A 19,549-nucleotide genomic window follows, 5' to 3' on the forward strand; every position below is an offset into this window, starting at 1 on the left:
CGCAATACTTATCAGACACAACTTAAGAGAGGTGTCTATAGCTCAGAGGTTCAGAGGGTTTCAATCTAACCTTCCCAGGCATGGCAAGAGGAGTGTGTAGCCAAGGCTATTCACACCATGGTAGACCATAGCCGAGGCTATTCACACTATGGTAGACCAAGAAGAAGAAAGCTAATGGCAGGGACAGGGACCAGGCTATAATTGTCAATGGTCTGTACTTAATGATCTGCTTCGACTAGCTAGATACCACCTCAAGAGTCTATAGCTACCCAAAATAGTTTTACCAGATGGAGAGCAAATGCTGAAAACATGGGACTGTGAGGGATGTTTCCAACTCAAACTATAGCAGTTACCCCCAGTAAGTGAGTGTTCCCTTAGACTAGGGAGTCAAGGTAACTCAGGAAAGGCTGGGAGAAGAGGACCACAGGTAGCTTGAGGACAAAGCCATAGTAGACATCATGCAAAGCCAAGGGGATCCAATTTCCTACTGTGAGCCATAGAGAGAGGGGGGGGGGCCTCTGTGTGTGTGTGTGTGTGTGTGTGTGTGTGTGTGTGTGTGTGTAGGGTTTCCCAGACAGAGAGTGATCTCGTTGAGTTGGAGGCAAGGAGGGTGAAGAAAGGTGCTAGAAATACAAAGAATTTGATATCCAGGCCCAGGGATGATGATGCCCCTATGGGGGACTGTGGGAGCTTCTTTGCCTGTTCATAATGGGTGATGTGAGTGTGTACATATGAAAGAGGAAAGGATAGAAGACAAGGGGAGAAAAGAGAGAGAGGGAAGGGGGAGATGGAGAGAGGAGAGAGAGAGAAACTGAGGAAAGAGGAGAAGAGAGTCAAAGCATGGGATGGAGCAGGGGGTTGTCCTGACTTTCTCTTTCTTTCCTGGACCTACATATCTCCATGGGCTTTAGAATCCTTTGCCAATTTTATCTTAACACCTCACCTCTGAATGTCCCCAGTGCAAAAGAGATGGGGTGGGAGGAGGGAATTTGTGCATGTCTGGTCCCCGACAGGCTGATGATCTGGTGTATTGGCTTCGTCCCTAGCTCTAAACTGCGGATGTCCTTCATTACCTACTCAACAGATGCTGACATTCTCATGCCACTCACCTCAGACAGGTAAGTGTTGCTCTGACTCCTAAGGCTAGCCCAGTGGCCAGGACACCTGGATCTTGAGGAAACTGGGGGCTTGTAGAGACCTCTGGAGTCTCCCAGCATCACCCATCCGTAGGGGACCTATACACCTAAAGTGACCCACAGCCCTAGTCTGCTAGCACCCTTGGACCTGTACTTAAGCAGAACTCATAGGCCTAATACTTCTAGAAGTTCTCCACTCCTGAATCTTATCTAGGCCCTGTCTCTAATAACATATGGGAGCTGGTGAGGTATATATGTCAGTACCTTTAATACCCATAGTAACAGGGAGCTGGTGAGACACATGTGTTAGTCCCCTCAGAATCCCGGCCCGTGTGTGGCCTGCTGTGAACGAGTCACTCTTTGGTTGGGCAAGTGAAGCAAGGAGACACCTGGGAAATCCTGAGGAAAGAACTGGTGTGTGGGGAGGGCAGCTAGGTCCCCTGTGATCATAAGTAAGGAAGCCGTAAGATGGGGTTGTGAGTCACCTATAATGAGTGACACAGGAAGGTATGGGCAACAGGTACCCGTAAAGCAAGGTGTCCCAACTGTGCCCAGCATCCCAGAGGTGTGAAGTTGGGGGCTTCTGACTAATGAGACAGGAAGTTCAATTTTGCATGCTCTCTCAGAGACCCCATACAAAGTTAAAAAAAAAAAAAAACCAGAAAGAAGCGTGCGGACATTTAGGATTGGGGTATCCAGAGGTGTGAAAATCTCTGTCCTGGGTCCTAGAGAAAAGGCAGGAGCAGAAAGTTAGGGAGACCAGCCAGCCTCAGGGAAGGGATGAGAGGAGTCTCTGAGTCTGTGGACATTGCACCTGAGGTCCATCTGGGAGGCGGGGCAGGAAGAGGCTAGCTCCCAGGGGTCCAGGAAAAGCCTGGTGTAACATACCCTAGTGACTTAGTTTTGGGGAATTCTGATTAAATTCGAGTGGCAGAGAGAATTTCTGAGGGCAATTTTGGCAAGGGGTATAGAGAAGCAGCAGGGCGTAGGGGAGGCAAAAGTGGAGCCTGGGCGGGAAAGCGGTTGTTCTGGGTGGAGGAGTTGAGCCTGGGCTAGGTGGAGGATAGAAACAGGAAGAGGATAGTGGGCCAGGTCAGGCAGAGGATAGGTTCTAAGGCCAGATAGAGGGGTAGGTGCTGAGATGGGAGAAGGCTGGGGGCTGGGCAGAGAGTCGGGCTAGGCTGGCCAAAGGGGAGAGAACTGGACTGGGCTGTGTGCCAGCAGAGGGATGAGGGGGGACCGGGGTTGGGAGTCCCTGGTTTGGCCCCCTGGTTAGGCATGTTGAGCAGGATCATCTTATATTCTAGGAGGATGTATCTGGGCCAGTCATGGGGCTCTCAGAGCTCAGCCCCTGGTACGGCCTCTCTGCTCCCCAATAGGAAGCCACCTTAGAGTCTACTGTGGATCATCTTGCTAGGCCAGCTCACCCTTGTCCCATTAGATTATCCTGAACCTCATACCCCTTTTCTTGACCTAGAATGACCTTCAGACCCAGCCCTGCCTGCCTCAGTATGTTCTGCTTTTAACAGTACCTGACAGGCCATGTTGCTTCTAGTCCAGGAACCAACACAGCTGTCTGATGGACAGCCTCAGGGCCCACCTCCCAGGCTCAGGACTTCTCTGTCGGGAGCTTGTGGAGTCTACAGTTGGGCTCATATCTAAGTAGACTGACTGGCCGCTGCCTTTAGCAGACTGGAGGGAAGGGAATCAGGCCAGGACTCTGTGACAGGAGCTAGTCAGTAACTCAGCAAGGTGACATGGCCCCCTTCAGCCCTACACAGTAAATGATAGACTACTCAGGAGGAGGGTGATCTTGGCATTGGGTTGCCCATTCAGAATGCATATACCCCCTGTGAATCCCTAGCGTAAATCCCAGAATGTTCTCCAAGGACTTAATGGGCAAGGTCTCTGTCTGAAACTCCAAGGCCTGGGTGCCCAAAAACATAGATGAACTCAAAGAAATCCAGACCTTCCTGTGGGACCCACTGAATTCCCTGCCCCCTCCTGCCTCAGTGCTCATGAGATCAGAGAAAGGCCCAGCTCAGAAAGGAGAGACAGAGCTTCTTGTCCCGTGCCCTCCTTCAGCCAGGTGGTCTGCTCAGTGGACAAGGCCGGAGGACAGCTTGGAGATGTTTAGCCACTGGCAATATCCTTCATGCTGCTTTTCTTTTTTATTCTTTTAGAGAAACAATCGACGATGGCCTTTTCAGACTCCAGAAATTGGTGCCTGAAGGACGTTCATACATGCAGAAAGGATTTATGAAGGTACACCCAGCTGCAGCCACCTCTGGGTGCAGGCTCAGTGTAGAGTGCCATTGAGGTCATTTCACTATATCACCATTTTGTTTTCTTCATTTGCTGGCAGGCGAATGAACAGATCAGAAATGCCACCTTGGGAGGTAAGCCGCTTGTACCTTCAGTGGGGCAGGCCGCACAGAGCTGAGCCCCCTACAGAGTCTGTGTGCACATTCTGGATCTCTTCAAGTCTGACTCGAAGCTGCTGCTCCCCTCTCTGCTCAGCTGACCCCTCTGAGCACAGCACCCCACTCAGGATGCTTCCGAGAGGACCGGAAGCTGCATGTGGTCATCTGTAGGCTTTGCTCTCACTGGTCCTTGGCCTACAGATGTGCTGGGAAATAAGAAGAAGAAAACATAGGGCCTGAGCAGACTGAGGACCCTGTGCTGGAAACCAAGGCTTGGCTTCCCTCTGGCTGCTAAGTATTCTCTGCTACCTCTCGTTTTTGTTTGGCCAGCTTCCTAAGCCCAGGAATCAACCATGCCCCGCCAAGACCTGTGTCCCTCTGGACTACAGGCCTTGTGGAATCCAGTGGGGAAATTCGATGAGGGGCCATGCTGTCCCGTGCCTAAGACTTTCTTCCATGGAGTCTTGTGGCCAGCAAAAAAGTAGTTAATATAACAAAACTTATATTTTATTATGCTGAGGGTCATCACACAAGGCTCACACTCTAAATTCCCCACTAAGTCCTAAGCCTTTCTTCTTAAGACTCCTCACCTGTGTGATGTATCTTAGCTGAAGGTCTGGTATAGTCTCTAACAGAAGTCTCTGATTGAAGGGTCAGGATCCTAGGAGGAACTCCCCAGCCACTGGGCACACCAAGGTGGTATCTCTCCAGATGTATAGAACAGAACATTGCTCTTGGTCTCTGCTTCTATACTGTCCAGTGGGCGTCATGGGTTCTAGGACTGTGTCTAGTTAGCTTGAGTGGGTGAAGTCACCGGGTTCTGGTTCTCAGGCACAGCCCTGGGTGTAGTGGGGTTCCTGACTAAGCTATTCTTACATGTCTAAAAGGCATTTTTTACCACGCTCATTGCTCACTGGGCCTATACTGTTCACAGTAAGATGTTCCTAATGTTGAGCCTGAAGCTGGCCCCAGGCTCCACCTGACTCACTGGCCATCCTCATCAAGGAAGGCCCTCCTGCCCAGGGAGAGGCTGGGCTTGTGGCTCAGTAACTAGACTGCCCTTAGGGCAGAGGTTCCCTAGCCAGGGGATAAGAGGCCAGGCCTGCTGGTAGGGTCTCAGACCCCTCTGGTTCCTAAGCGATAGACTAGGTAGTGAATACGTCTTCTTGTCACTCTGTGAGACCAAGGAGTGAGGAACAACCAACTTTACTGCAGTGGACAGTGCTGGGTGTGCAGCCTCACCCACTAGACCATTCCCAGAGTCTTTCCTGCCAAGCCCACCCACCTCTGGCTTCTTCTGCAGGCAACAGTGTCAACAGCGTGATTATTGCTCTGACTGACGGGCCATTGATGATACACTCGTACAAGGAGACCCTGGAAGAGGTGAGGCCAGTTCACAAGTGTCAGCACTTGGCCTCTGGCATCTGGGACTTTATTTTTAGCCTCTTCTTTCTTTTAGGCCAACAAAGCTCGGAGAATGGGAGCAATCGTTTACACCGTGGGTGTGCATGAGTATAACAAACAGCAGGTACTTCAGGCCAGGTGACCAAGTGCCCACGTATAGTCTATTAGAGCAAGATTGTAGAGACATCTTTACAATGCCAAGAAGGTGGTATTCTCATCTACCCAAGGTCCTGGGGGCTAGAATTAGCCACTGCAAAAGGGTAGTTCACTTGGTTGAGTATGCCAACCCCCTATGTAGAGTGGGCAGAAGAGCTTCCCACTCCTTAATTTGGGGCTTTCAGGGAAAGCCAGTGAGTGTTTGACACCTTCCTGTCACCATGGCCTGAGGGCAACAGTCCCTGCCCCAAGTCTGGGAACCTGTTGCCTCATGCTTCTGGTTCCTGGCTCTGAGGTTCAAAGGAGTTACTTTTCTCCTATCATAGATAATCGAGATTGCAGACAGCCCAAATAACAGTTTTGGGGTCGACAACGGGTTCCCTGCTCTGCAGGACATCATTGACATGGTGAGTAAGCAGGATGTGGAAGACTGGGGGACCCGGTCTGCCTTCTCCTAGACTCACTAGCCTGCCCATTTCCATCTCTCTCTCTCTCAGCTCGTTTCCAAGTCCTGTACTGAAGTACTATCCGTGCAGCCTTCCAAGGTGTGTGTAAAAGGTAAGAGCTAAAGGGTCACAGACCTGGGCAAACGGTATAACTCAAGAGAGTGTGCACTATAACTGTAATGAATTGCTAAACAATCTTAAAAAAAAAAAAAAAAAAAAAAACCCGAGCCAGATATTGGGGTGAAAGCTGAAAGATCAGAGAAACAGAACAAGCCACAGCAAACCTCACCTCGACAACTCCTCAGCCGATCCTGTTTCCATGAATCCTCAGACTGAAAGCCTCTGAGTCCTCATCCCTGAGGGTCTCAATTGAACTGCACTTAGTTCCTGTCTTCTCATGCCTTATATACCGTTCTCCACACAGCCAAGTCACTTCCTGGGATTAAACGTGCGTGTGCTTCCCAAGCAAAGACATGAGATCTCAAGTGCGGGATTAAAGGTGTGTACCATCATGCCTGGCTCTGTTCCCAGTGTGGCCTTGAACTCACAGAGATTCAGACAGATCTCTGCCTCCCGAGTGATAGGATTAAGGGTGTGTGTGCCACCACTGTCTGGCCTCTATGTCTAATTTAGTGACTGGCTCTGTCCTATGATCCCCAGATAAGTTTATTAGGGTACACAATATATTGGGGTACACAATATATCACCACAGTGTACATTTGCATGAGTATGTATGGTTGTGGTATTGTTTCTGAGTGTGGTTTGTATGGGGTGTATATCCTGTGCATCGTGCTTCCATGATATGTGTGGTACATGTGATAATATTGATCATCAACTTGGCAAGATCTAGAATTACCTAGAAGACAAACCTCTTAGCATGACTATGAGGGAGTTTCTCGGCTGGGTTCATTGAAGTGGGAAAAACCACTCTAAGTATAGGCAGCACCATTCCATGGCCTGAGGTCCCAAGCTGAATAAATAAAAAGAAGAAAGGGAGCTGAGCACTGGCATTCACCTCTCTATTCTTTAGGACTGTGGATGCAATATGACCAAATGCCTCATGTTCCTGCCACCATGAACTTCTCTACGTGATGGACTGTACTCTTGAACTGTGAACTGAAATAAACCCTTTCAGTTTAGTTTGGCTCGCATTTTGTCACATCAACCAGAAAAGTAACTAATACAGAAAACTGGTATCAGGAGTGATATTGTTGCTAAATTCTGACTGTGTGGTTCTTAAGCCTTTAAAAATAGCTTGCAGGAAAAATGTCCAAAAGTTTGGAACATCGACACAGAAAAGTCCAAGAATGCTCTAAGCAAAGCTTAGTGGGTCATTCTAGGGGAAATTTGGAAGACCAGTATGCCAAGAGAAACATAGAAAGTGGAGGCCTTTAAAGACTATCAATACCTGGGTAGAGGCCATTGATGTCATATTCTGGCTAGAAATGTGGCTGTATTGTGCTCATGTCCTGAGAACTTCACTGAGGCTGAATCCAAACTTAAAGGGCTATTTATTTGACAGAAGAAATCTCAAAACACAGTAATACTCAGAGTGTCATGGTTATTGCTCACTGCTAACCAGATCTACAGCAAGAGAGAGCCACGGGAGCAAAAGGGATATGAAAAATGTGCTATTTGCCTGGAGCAAAGGAGCGAATTTTAAGGTTGTGAACAAGGCTGGTACTGAGAAGGCATCTGTAGTTATGTCAGATCCTCGGTGTCTTTAAAGAGAAACCCCCTGCCCAGAACAAGGGCACTAGGAAAGGTGCCCTGAGGGCAAGACCCCTACCTATAAACTGGTCCATCCTGTGAAAATGCAAATTTATTTGAAAAGAAAGATCCTGAACTCGGAAGGGATTTCCAGTTCAAAAGTACCGTTCTAGGAAAGTGTTTTCTCAGAATCAGAAACCAAGACATACAAATGCCACTCTAGCTTTGTCGCATCCCACACCGATGTCATTGGCAGTGTCACTCGTGTGGCACTTGCTCATGTGACACACAAGATGCAAGACTGAGGGGTCATGGAGTCTTGTGAGAGCTCTTTGGGCCACCCAATGTGTAGCAGGCTCAGAGCACCAGAGAGAAGAGACCCTAAGAGACCTTTGCTTAAAGCTGTCCAAGTGAAGCCTATGCTGCAGTGGACCCCAGCATGCTGGAGATACTGGAACCATGGAGCATCCACTGAAGGAAGTAGCAGGCATGCTGTGGAGCTGGCCAAAGAGAGGCTATGCGTGCTGAAGGAATCGGGTCAGGAAGGCAGGGCTACACAAGCCCTTTCAACCCAGTGGCTCCAATATGAGCTGCGCCATGCTGAACTTCCATGATGGTCTGTACCCTGGAACTGGGATTCAAAATAAGCCCTTCTTTCTTAAGCTGCTGTAATGAGACATTTTGTTGCAATAATGAGAAAGGTAATTAACATGTATACACTTGTGTAAGGGTGATGCATGATCTATGCACATGTGTTTCTATGTAGAAATGTGGGTGGACAGGAAATTTGGATTGTGTGTGTATGTTATGTGTTTATGACATACGTGGTATGCATGTGGGCATATATGATGGATGAATGTGTAAGTGTGATATGTATAGAAAACTGAGCTGAAGTAGTTTGTAAAAAGTACATGTTCTGTGTATGCTGTGTATGTTTTGTAGGTAGAGTATCTTCATGTAATACTTCTGTGGTAAGGTTTATATGTATGTATGCTGTATGTCTTGTCTCTGCTACATGGGAGAGTTTGGAGAGAATATTATGGGAAGGAGGGCACACGTGTGGTTTAATATGTGGGGAAGTGAATATTCATGGTATCTGTGTGGTATAGGTGGTGTTTGTGGTCTGTCTGGTAGAGATGTCTTGTGTGTTGTAAGTGTGCTTTTGATGGATGTGTGTGAGCAGTGTGTGCATGGTATATGTAATATGATATGGGTTGTGGGGGGGCTGTGGAGGGAGTGGTTCAATAGGCATGGGAGGAGAATGATATATGATGTGCTATGCATGTTGGGTGTTCTGTGTTGTGATGTATTGTGGTGTAGAAGGGTATATAATGTGTATGTACCACATTATGTGTTTCTATGATATGTGCTACATGTCTGAGTTTTAATGTGGCATGTGGTGTCTAGTATGTATTTATGAAATTTATGGCATATATTTATGCTATATGCTATATAAGAATCCTATGTGTGTACAACTGTGAGTGTGGAATAAATCATGTGTGCTGCTTTGTATAAGGTATGGAATATATCCGTTTGTGAGTATTTATGTGATATTAAAGAACTTGAAGTGTGTGTGTGTGTGTGTGTGTGTGTGTGTGTGTGTGTTGTGTGATATGGGTGATTAAGTACGACGTATTGTTAAAGGGTGCATGGTGTTTATGTGCTTGTGTTGTAAGGTTATATATGCAGTATGCCTGTATATACAGTATGTAATATGCATTATATGTGTGTAGTACATAGTGTATGTAGTATGTGCATAGTGTATATGTATGTGTGCCTATGAAGGTACTCTGTGTATGTAGGGTATATGTGGGGTACGAGCATGCATGGAGTCACTATGCTTTGGGAATAGTATGATGTACATTTGGAAGGTACATTCTGTAATTACATTTTGATATATGTGCAGATACTGCCTATTTATCTCAAAATAAAAGGTGTCGTTATAAGGCTAGGAAGAAGATATCTTTAAAACTCTCAAGGAAACCCTGAAAAATGGGATGGAGCCACCAATACATTCAGAGCACCTTGGCTTTGCTAGAGAAACCAGGAGCAGCTGGGATAGAAATTCCTACGGAGTTTCCACTTCTGCAAAACGGGGGCAGTGGCAAGGTGATCATATCCACGGGTGAAAACAAACCACTGGGCACAGTGGGTATCTACGTTGTTCCTGGAAGCAAGAGGAAACACCCATGCCTGGCAAAGACATCCACAAAGACAGCCATGCTTACTTCACCCCAGCATTGCCGTGGCCAACACCTGACCTCCAGGCCTAGAACTGACAAGGATAACCTCTGTCCATCCCAAGGTCCCTGCATCCGTGTGCCAAGGACACGCATGTGTTTGCTTCTGGAGGAAGGATGCCTTTCTTTGTCAGTACTTGCATGCAGACTTGGTCCCGTGGAGCTGTGATTTGTACCCTAAAGAAGAGAGAGATGCGGGGAGCCCTGAGTCTCCTTTTACCACTGTGGACAGCTCAGTTCTTCGTATGCCTTCCAGCTCAGGCAGCTGAGTCTTGACCTCCATATTCCCCAATGAGAGCCCAAGGCTCCAGGCTTGAGAAGACAGGACTATGCTTGCTTGTGAGTTGTGCCACCCTTAGCACCGATCTGAGGCCAAGTGCCACGTATGTGGAGCTCTGGTACCCAGAAATAAGTTGGGAGATGTAGAGACAATGGATGGTGTGGGGACAGGTGCAGCATCTAGAGGCTCATACGTGTTAAGGACAGAAGCTGGCCCTGGTATTTCCATCCCAGTCTTTGGCTCTGGGCTGCCCCTGCCCCTCCTCATGTTGTGGAAGAGTGAGGAGTCTGCTGTGCTGAAGGATGAAGAGAGAGAAGACCTCTATGGGGTTTCTCTAAGGAGCTTCTGAGATTTAAAATAAAAATAAGAAAAGCCCAGCAGTGCAACCTGCTTGGCTGTCTCTGACTGTCCTGGAACACACAGGCCTTGGTGTCTGGGCAGCTGTGACAATCCCCAAGTGAAAACATGAGTTGTCACTCTCTCCTCCCTGTAGCTGAACCAGGCGGCAGGTGCCTCCAGATCCCTGCTCAGCCACTGAGCTGTTAAACTGTTGGCCATCTTGTGGAGGCCGCCACATAAGAATACCTGTCACTTCCAGGGAAACCCAAGGCAGGGGTCTGGACGACGAGTGTTTGCTTGAGGTGGCACTGTGTCGACCTGAGTGCTATGGAGCCTGGAGAGGGTCCTTGAGAAGGAGGGTCCTTGATCAACTACCCTGAGGCATCTGAAATACACGGGAGACAGAAATGAGTGGCCCCTGGCCCCCAAGGCAAATGAGGAAAATGTAGAGGAATCCTGCCTTTGGAGTTACTCACCCAGTCATCCTCTCTGTGTTCTTTTTATATGGTGTCATTTATATGGGAGTTGTTCACTGACGTTAGGAAGACCTGGCTAAACCCCAGAGTGATGGACAAGGTGGATGAGGATGAAGAAGGATGTGTTGACCTGTATCTGAGACGGGCCATCTCCTTCAAGGGACTCTCTTGGGTGGGTCAGGGACCAGATCTCTTCCCTATGTCCCAGCCCTTGTTCTTGGGGTCTCTATTAGCACACCATAAACATATGAAAGAATTGATATTCTTCATGCTCAATGGTACCACAGGCATCAAGTAGGGAGCTGGTCCCTAACCCTGTGCAGAGAAGGCCCTGTCCCTGCTACAGTGCCCATGCAGATTAAGAAGTTCATGAGGTCTCCAAGCAGGAAGGTTTTGCCTGAGTTGGCCTAGCTTGGAACAGAGCTGGGACTTTGGACTAGTTGGGTCAGAGATCACAGTAGGACTTCTAACTGTGCAAGGCCCCTTCCAACTATATTAGAATGGATATTCAGTGGCACCAGATGAGGATTTGCCCTACAAAGTCCCACAGATGTTGGTTCAGACACTGACGCTCTTTCATAAGGGCAGCCCTTCATGAAAGTGAGACTAGAGAGAGCATGGCACCCAACTCTTCCACTCCAACATTTAAATGTTCTTCTTGCAGACTCCTACAAAGTAAACATTAGCGGACATGGGTTTGACAACGCGAAAGCCCTGAGCCAAGTTCTTTGCAGATTCACGTTCAGTGACTCCAGAATCGTTGGTAAGTCGTCCCTTGGTATCTCTGAAGTACACATTACCACACAGAATCATTTCTCTAAGCCAGCCATGTTTTCTGCTCTTGCTGACCACGTCCAGTGGACACTGGAGAGCTAAAGGCAGCGTGGACCAATGGAAAAAGGACCGAGAGGCATGCCTAGCCACACCACCCTCCATACAAACATGGGGGAAGAATAAACCCCCGGCTCCCAAAGGCATCTATCTGAAGGCTGGCAAACACTGGTCTGTCCTCACTCCAGCATGGTTTAGCCTTCCTGAGGGTCGAATACCAAAACCTGGTGTCTCCAGGTGGGACAGAGCAGCAGCCTCCAGACTGAGCCTGGAAGATGGCCAGAAACACTTTCTGGACAGCTATTCACCCGAGCACACAGAGGGGAAACCAAGGGCTGGGGTGTTGGAAGCCTAGCCAATGGGGATACAGCTCAGCTCTTGGCTTTTTGCCCCCCAGCTCAGTGGACTGGGAAGAGAATTGTTAGGATTAGCAGCTTCTGTCACAGCTACAGAATTCTCCTCAGGTTCCCAAAGAAGGAAAAGAAAAATCTCTATTCCCTTATGAGCCTTCTCCAGCTCTGTAAGCAACACAACCATCCACCCACCCACTTCCTGGGTCTAAACCTGGCCACCATTCTTGATCCTCTTATCCTGTTCCTGAACACAGGAATCCACCAGCATTCCATGTTGCCTTTATCTGGAGCCTCCACAGCCCCTGACAGATACATCACACTAGCAGTAACGCCCAAACTTCTTCCCAGACCCCACACTTCCAGACTCACTTCTTTCAGCAACTTACTAGCTCCATTTGCCTCTCACTTAGGCCAGAGCCCCCAGCCCTAAGATCATCTCCTGGCTGCTCCTAGCTCAGACATCAGCAGCTCACACAGAACCAATGTCAGTGGACATGGTTCACCAAACACAGATGTACCAGGAATTGACCAGGGTCTTGAAGCACCCATGGCCTATGATTAGTAGTTCACAACCCGCACAGTGTAGCCCCCTGACACTCTCACCACTGAGTAACTAAATTCCAGGCAAAGCATCATTTCATGTGTAAATACCGATTTCTTTAAACCAGAATTCCTATCTCTAAAAGAAGGGACACATCATGGTCACTGAGCATCTGTCCTTTCCCACCCCTCTGTCTGATCACCCATGTCACAGTACACTGCACTCTGTCTTTTACCTTGTCTTCTGTGTCTTTGTTGGGCTTTTTTGCTCTCTTCCTCTCAGTCCCCTACAAACGAGCCCTGGGGTACAGGAGCCCTTGCTGTGTGTACCTGCTGGGTACCAGAGTGCTGTCCCGAGGTGGGCAGAGTTGGGACTCAGCAGGTGTCCTTGAACAAAAAGAGGCAGGGGGAGTAGGCTGTCATCAACCAGTGGTAGCTCTCAGACAGAGAGTGACAGTGGAGGAAGAACACCCCAACTGATAATCCTGTGTCCTTTTCTTTTAGATGAAGCCCCCATTGACAAGAATGAGAACACTATATCCTGTCCTGGACCAAAGATACTGCATACTGGAGAGTAAGTGTCCCTTGTGGGAGGCCTTAGGGATGGTCTGGTAGTCACTGTTTATCAGAGGAAGTGTCCCTTGCCAGAAGCCTTAGTGGGGAGTCCAGCGGTTGATGTTTACCAGCTTGTGGAGAATCTGGGGTGTGCCCTTGCTGTACAGCACCTGTCTGCCTGTATGTGGGTTCCATTTCCCTTCTGTGTGCCTCTGTTAGTGACCCTGGTGGTATTCAGGAATACATAGTGCCCAGGCACTGCTGAGGGCAGACTGGAAAAGATGATGGGTTCCAGGGTTCGAACCTGTGTTTGCACACCTCCCTGATTCCTGAGTTCATGGCCATTATGGCCATATGACACGAGGGCCTCTTATGGCCTATCATTCCTATGCACCATCACTGCAGAGGTTGACTCTTTATACTTTGGGGAGTAAAGTTTCTCTACCCACCTCTTCACTACAAGGAGTCCTATGCTAGAATTTCAGCATCATTACCCTGAGGATTGATGTGTGCAACACTTTTAGCAAACTGCGTCTCCATGGCTCTTTCCATCATCTAGTCTCTTTTCTGTGCATCAGGGAAGTCTTTCTTGAAGTCAGTCTGAACAATGGCCTCTCCTTCATTGGGAACAAACTCATCATAACTGGTAACAGCTGTGGGAATACTGAGGTAAGAGCCAAGGGTGCTGCAGATCCACCTAGAGCTCAAATGATGGTCACAAAAGGCATGCCACACAAGTAGCAGTTTCTTCAAGAGCCACCTGGGACAGGTATGAGGCTTTGCCAGACACTGTCTAGAACATGTAGGGCACACGACAGCTCCACATGAATGTGCCAAGCCCAGGAATCCTGAGTTCTGCCAGCAGCAGTCAAAGACGTGTGCTAATGAATCGGATTCCCAGTAGCTAATATGGACCCAAATCTACTCCGGCCTCAACCCCTCTCCTCGCCCCAAACCTGCTTGGTGACTCCTGTCATTTACCATGTCCTCAGTTTCCCCTCTCCTCTATATTCCTGGCTGCCCCTCTGTGGGTTTACAATCACCTGCAGGGCATCCTCTCCTGCTGTGGTGGTGGGGAGCTGTCAATCATCACCTGCAGGGCATCCTCTCCTGCTGTGGTGTGGGGAGCTGTCTGTCAGTCATCACCTACCGGGCATCCTCTCCGCTCTCCTGCTGTGGTGGGAGACCTGTCTGGAATGTGAAGCCCTCAGCTCAGCCAGGGCCCCTGAGGAGGAAAGTACTGCTCCTCAACATGCAGCTTTTCAGCTCCACATCCGTCCTCCCAGCACCTGAGACCAGTGCAGTGTGACTAGGGGGTATGCCCAGGAGACAGAGCCTTGTGTCCACTTGTGACAACTCTTGAGTTCCTCTCAAGATTCAGAGGGAGGAGGGGTGAGCTTCTCAGACAGAGCTGAGAGACACAGAGATCAACCATAGAAGGTAGACCCACATTTCCTGGCCCTACACCTCTTCAGTGGCCCAGCAGCCTGACTATCTCCTAGAGATCACCTATAGCCTAGTGCACTGTCAGCCGAGGCCACAGTGAGAACTGGTATCCTCAGACCATGGATGGCCCTGAGTCACCCTCTTCTAGGTTCGGGGGCTGGGAAAGGTTGGCTGCCCTCTGAGGACCAGCCTGGGCCACTAACCCTGCTGTAGCCCCTGGTGTCTAGGAAAGCCGGGTGGAGAGAATGCATGTACAGATAAGAAGCAAGGGGTGGGCACAGGGGAGGAAGCCACTGTCGCTATCTGCCACAGGGAGACGCACTCAGCGGCAGCAGGAGTGGTTCCATACCCAGCCAGCTGCAGCAGGAAGACCCAGGCCTGGTCCCAGTTGACACAAAGCAAGCCGACACAAAGCAAGCTGACACAAACGACACAAAGCAAGCCGACACGAACGACACAAAGAAACAAGTCGACACAAACGACACAAAGAAACAAGCCGCCGTCCCGGTCTCCAGGGCAATCAACAAGCCGTCAAAAGACAGTATCAACTTCGACTGGAACTTGCTCCTCTTAATCCCGGTCTTGCTGGTGGCTGTCCTGCTGCTGCTGTGCTGCTCTTGGAAGTTGTGCCGCAGGAAGGTTAAGTCCCCTACCCACCCCTCCCCCCTTGCCCTGGCTCCTGCACACATGCCCCCTCTCCAAGGAACAGGGTCTTGGGGCAGTACTATAATCCAGCCTGCTGGCAATTTCTCATCTAAGGTCCTCAAATCATCCAGGAGAGACACAAACTCTTAAGTTTAAATATCCAAGCCCTAGACCAGCCTGGGTTCTAAGAATTCTCCAGCCTAGTTGACCCAGGAATTCAGTCTGAGATGCTTGGGCTGTAAGCTAAGGCTGACCCTGGAGAGAGGCTATCCCAGCACCCTTAGACCGGTGCCGTCTTGTATCAGCTACACACCTACAGGCCTCGTGTGGCCAAACCTCAGGAGTTCCCCTGGATGCCAGGACAGGATCCCCCATGTAGTCCCAGTGGCCCCATACACAGGATGAAGCCTATCAGGCATGATTAGTAACCACTAAGGCAGAGCTCCCTTTGACATCAGCCCCTTTCCTGACCCCAGTATATCACACAGCCCCATACTGGGCTGCAGAAGCACGGAGGCGAAGCAGCAGAGCTACCCCACCTCACCAGGGGTTGCAGTTTCTGTTCTGGCTTCAGGGTGAAATGCACCCACCCAGAGACGAAGCCAGGGATTGGCTAAAGCAGAGCAGGATCCAAGGATGACACTGGCATTCTGGGACAGTGTGGGAGAAGGCAGAAGAGCTGGGGAGCTGGGATGGAAGGAACCCTCCAGGGAGCTGGAGGAGAAAGTAGCAGCCCTGGGACACAGCTCCTCCCCGGGGTTCGGAGAGTGAGAAGGCCCTAGAGGGGGTGTGGGAAGACTGAAGGACAGTGAGCTTCTACCAAGGGGAAGGAGGACTGTGGGCTCCACTGCAGCTGGGCTCTGACAGGTGTGGAGTGCTCCAGCTGTGGGCCTCTCTAGGGACCAGAACCTTGGTTCAGGTGATCTCCTGATGGGGCTGCCTGGGGCCAGGTAGAGCCTCCTGGACACAGCCCCCACAGCACTGGGCACCCACATAGGCATCCCCGGGCCATGTTGTCTCCCTGCTCCAAGCCGGGGTCCCTTCTGCCTGCAGGGCCAAGGCAGAGCCCACCCTAACCACTCCAGCCCACGTCTGTCTGTTTCACGTTCCAGCCTAAGAAGCCGCCACCACCTGCACCACCGTCGGAGAAGGTGAGTTGTGTAGGGGAAGAGGGTGACACTGTCACACTAACCTTCAAGAGGCATCATCAAGCCCGAGCTCAGAATCCCTCGCTACTTTGGCAGTGAATAGGGGGAATGCAGATCCAGGATTATATGGGAAAGCCTTGGGACTCAAAATAATGTCACCGAGGCAACACCATTACCAGACTCGCAGTATTTCCCGATCATCAGGGCTTGGTGGCCCTGCTCCAGTCTGCGTGCAGCTGTCCATTGCTGAATTGGCATCTTTCGGTGGATCCCATAGGCCTCTCTGTTGAATGCCAAGGATGCAAACCAGTTCTTAGTGTAGGAGCTGCATGCATCAGATCCAGGTCTCCATCTTCAGGTTCAGAGCCTTTGGGCTTCTTTACACCTGTCTCCATCATCTGCTGCAAGGGCCAAGAGCTCCCCTGAGGTCAGCTCAGGGCTGGGGAAGGCAGAAGATATCCTAACTGACCTTGAGCTATGAGGGGTGTCCCCAGCTGAGCACAGGGACCAGATGATGAAACAACTGTGCCTTCTTTGGGGTAGGAACCAGAAGGGGTAATGCAAGGCTGGAGCAGGCAGAGACTAGACCTGGGCCTGTGTTGAGGTGGGACCAGCTTTCCTCTCCATGGGGGACAGTGCTAGCTGCAGAGTAGCCCTGGGAGCCTGCCACTGTAAGGCCCGAGCCCGATGTAGGGGACTACCATCTGACATTTCCCATTCTCTTCACAGTCTCCAGGCCAGGCTTCTACTGTCAAGAGTGGCCTCGAGAGAACCAAGAGCACAGAAGTGAGCTGCTGGCATTTGGGAAAGCTCAGCATCTGCAAACCAGAGGGGCTTTGGTTATTTTTCTCATGGATGACCCCCCCCCAGGGTGTGGGTTACAGTCAGTCTCCCACTCACTCTGCAACATTTGCTGACTGCCCCCCCATCCCCCAGTGCATGTGTGTGCAAGCGACAGTGTGCCCCTGTTCAAGAAGCTGTGAGCAAAACACAGACCAACTCTTTTCACTTCCAGGAGCCAGAAGAAGAGGAGCGGCCCCCTCCTTCTACATCACCACCTGCTCCTCATGCCCATCCTCCTCCAGCTGTCAACCCAAACCCTACTGTGATCGTTGCCTGCTGTGGCTGTGGGAACAGAAGGGTGCAGGTGACTGGGGCTGGGCAAGCTGTGACCCTAGGCTCAGCTAGGGAAGGCAGGCACAGTCAGTCATCACTACAGAGGTCTGAGTGTGGGAAGATACAGGACATGTATCACTTTATGTCCGAGGACACCCTGTCTTTCTCCCATGGCTAGAGGAGAACAGCATACAGCAGAGTTCTCCAAGTGCTTGCATCCCTCTTCTGCAGTTTACAGTTTCCTGGACGTGGCCATTATGCCCTGTCTTGACAGTCTCTGGTTCCCGTGTCATGTCTCAGCCCCAACAATGGCTTTGCTGTCACATTTAGTCTGTGGATAAATGAGCCAAGATGGATTGGGTGTATCTTGCAAGGTCAGATACAACAAAAACAGAAAAGACCAGTCACGAGCTACCATCTGTCCACCATGAAAACTAATCAAATGCCAGTGACCCTGGCCAGCCAGGACCAAGTTTCTTCACAGACAAGTAGAAGAGTTGACCCAGCAGTCCTGATGCCCACTGAGATGGGCAAAGAGTTACAAGATGAAGGTAGTTGACATGGAGGTCTTAAGGGACATCACAAACTTCTTATGTGGAGTTGAGCCCCAGAAACCAACAGTCATTCATCTGAAGCTCCTCCTCCAGGAGGTCCAGGTCACTCCAAGAAAGGGGGAAGACAGGAAGCAGCCCCAGGCCCCAATATGGAGACCCTACAAGAACAATACAAGGAAGAAAGAGCCCCCAGTTTCCTCCCGGCTTGTAGCCATCCTCCGTGCCCTGCCTCTGTCTGTGGCGGTCCCATTGCTTCCTCCTGAGCTCTTCTAAATCTTCTGCAGTCGCCAACGTCATCTGAGAGCCACGCCTGCCCATTCCCTGTCTGAGAACCACAAAGAAACCAACACAGGTCTCCTGAGAGGAAAATGGCCACTGCCGTTGATCTGGCCTCCGCCACCCACTCCATAGGCCCACGGGCTCTGAGCTGCAGGGTTGGGACTATCAGTTTCACTACAGTTAGGCCCAGGGTCCTGCTGGCCCCCCCACCTTCCTTTACTCTGCCCGGGCCCATGGCAGCTGGCCCTGATGGAGACATGGGCGTCTTGCCTGCCTGACCTGTGTGGCCCAAGTTCTGGCTTTTTCCCCCTTCCCAGGCCTTCTACCCAGAACCTTCACAAAACCCATAGCTCCCCCGGAGGCCTCTGCTTGCCACCACACACCCCTCAAACTTCTAGACTTCTCCAGAGCAACTGACAATTCTTTCCACTAAAACACTGTTTTGTCCCAGATTTTTCTAAATTCTGTGTGTTCCACAGCGACCACTACGGACATCCAAGTCTTTAGACTGGTCCCTCTTAGGAGAGGATGGGTTTTGTCTTCTTGTGTCCATGTGGACAGAGTTCTAGGTAATGTGAACCTCAGTGTCTTTGGAGGACAGCTCCCGTGCCCTCTGCTTGCTCATGATCACATCTGCTTTTCAGGGAAGCCTGGACACATGCTACAACTACTTTCAACCAAGCTGCCACCAGATGCCAGTGATGTGGTGTCATCCCAAGGTCCAGGTGAGCCAGACACAGGGAACTCTAAGGCACAGAGCAGCCACTGCTTTATGTTTTAAACTCTCAGTGTTCTGACTCCACAGACTCATCGGAGCCATGCACTGGGAAGGGTGGGTTTTAGCTGGGACTGCTCCCTTCAGGGTTTACTATGAATAAGTGTCAAGTGGGGCCTGAAGTCCCTCGCAAGGACTTACAAAATTGAGTATCAGCTAGCACCTGTAGCTCCCTTCAGGACACAAAGTAAGATGTCCACTGCTACACCCTCTGCAGGAACAGATAAAGGTGCCATCCGGCAACTGTTTAGAGCAGGGATTCAGGAGGGCTTCAGCGGGAGCCTGAAGCTTCCTGCAGGACAGTCAGCCTGCAGTACTCAGCCTGTGTGTGTAGAACCAAACACTAGCCCAGCCCACTTGGCAAGTTCAGGCAGGTTCCTGCATGAAGGCACTCTGGGATGCTCCACCAGGCTGGTCTTCTGTCTGAGCAAAGAAGAACTGTCTAAGCGGGAACCCACTTCAGAACATCCTGGGGCACTTAACCTCAGCCTAGCAGCAGGGAGTGGAGGCAGCAGTCAGGGACCCTGCTCATGTCATGTCCCACTACAGGCTACTTGAGTGCTCCATGCTACCCTTCCTGAAGGGCCCTTCAGGCAAAGCCTCACCCAGGCCCTCTTTTTTTTGGTAGGCAATGAAAGCAATAGGGACAAGATCCTGGTGGAACTGTTGTGCCTCTCCTTCCCTCCCTGTGCCACCC

The 19,549-nt window shown here is 50.3% G+C and overlaps 1 protein-coding gene across 1 annotated transcript in view; it reads left to right on the forward strand.

The window, feature by feature from the left end:
- The window catches only part of Antxrl (ANTXR like), a 30,846-nt gene that overhangs the window by 8,747 nt on the left and 2,550 nt on the right, over positions 1-19,549 (forward strand). Inside the window, exons 3-17 of the mRNA XM_059273138.1 lie at positions 1,047-1,118; positions 3,320-3,401; positions 3,502-3,535; positions 4,863-4,942; positions 5,019-5,087; positions 5,446-5,526; positions 5,617-5,677; positions 11,275-11,373; positions 12,839-12,908; positions 13,468-13,558; positions 14,648-14,974; positions 16,093-16,223; positions 16,839-16,914; positions 17,144-17,275; positions 18,722-18,802. Of these exons, the coding sequence (XP_059129121.1) occupies positions 1,047-1,118; positions 3,320-3,401; positions 3,502-3,535; positions 4,863-4,942; positions 5,019-5,087; positions 5,446-5,526; positions 5,617-5,677; positions 11,275-11,373; positions 12,839-12,908; positions 13,468-13,558; positions 14,648-14,974; positions 16,093-16,223; positions 16,839-16,914; positions 17,144-17,275; positions 18,722-18,802 (1,486 nt within the window). The remainder of the gene's footprint in view (positions 1-1,046; positions 1,119-3,319; positions 3,402-3,501; positions 3,536-4,862; positions 4,943-5,018; positions 5,088-5,445; positions 5,527-5,616; positions 5,678-11,274; positions 11,374-12,838; positions 12,909-13,467; positions 13,559-14,647; positions 14,975-16,092; positions 16,224-16,838; positions 16,915-17,143; positions 17,276-18,721; positions 18,803-19,549) is intronic.

The sequence above is a fragment of the Peromyscus eremicus genome, chromosome 9 (assembly GCF_949786415.1).
Source record: "Peromyscus eremicus chromosome 9, PerEre_H2_v1, whole genome shotgun sequence".
NCBI lineage: Eukaryota > Metazoa > Chordata > Mammalia > Rodentia > Cricetidae > Peromyscus > Peromyscus eremicus.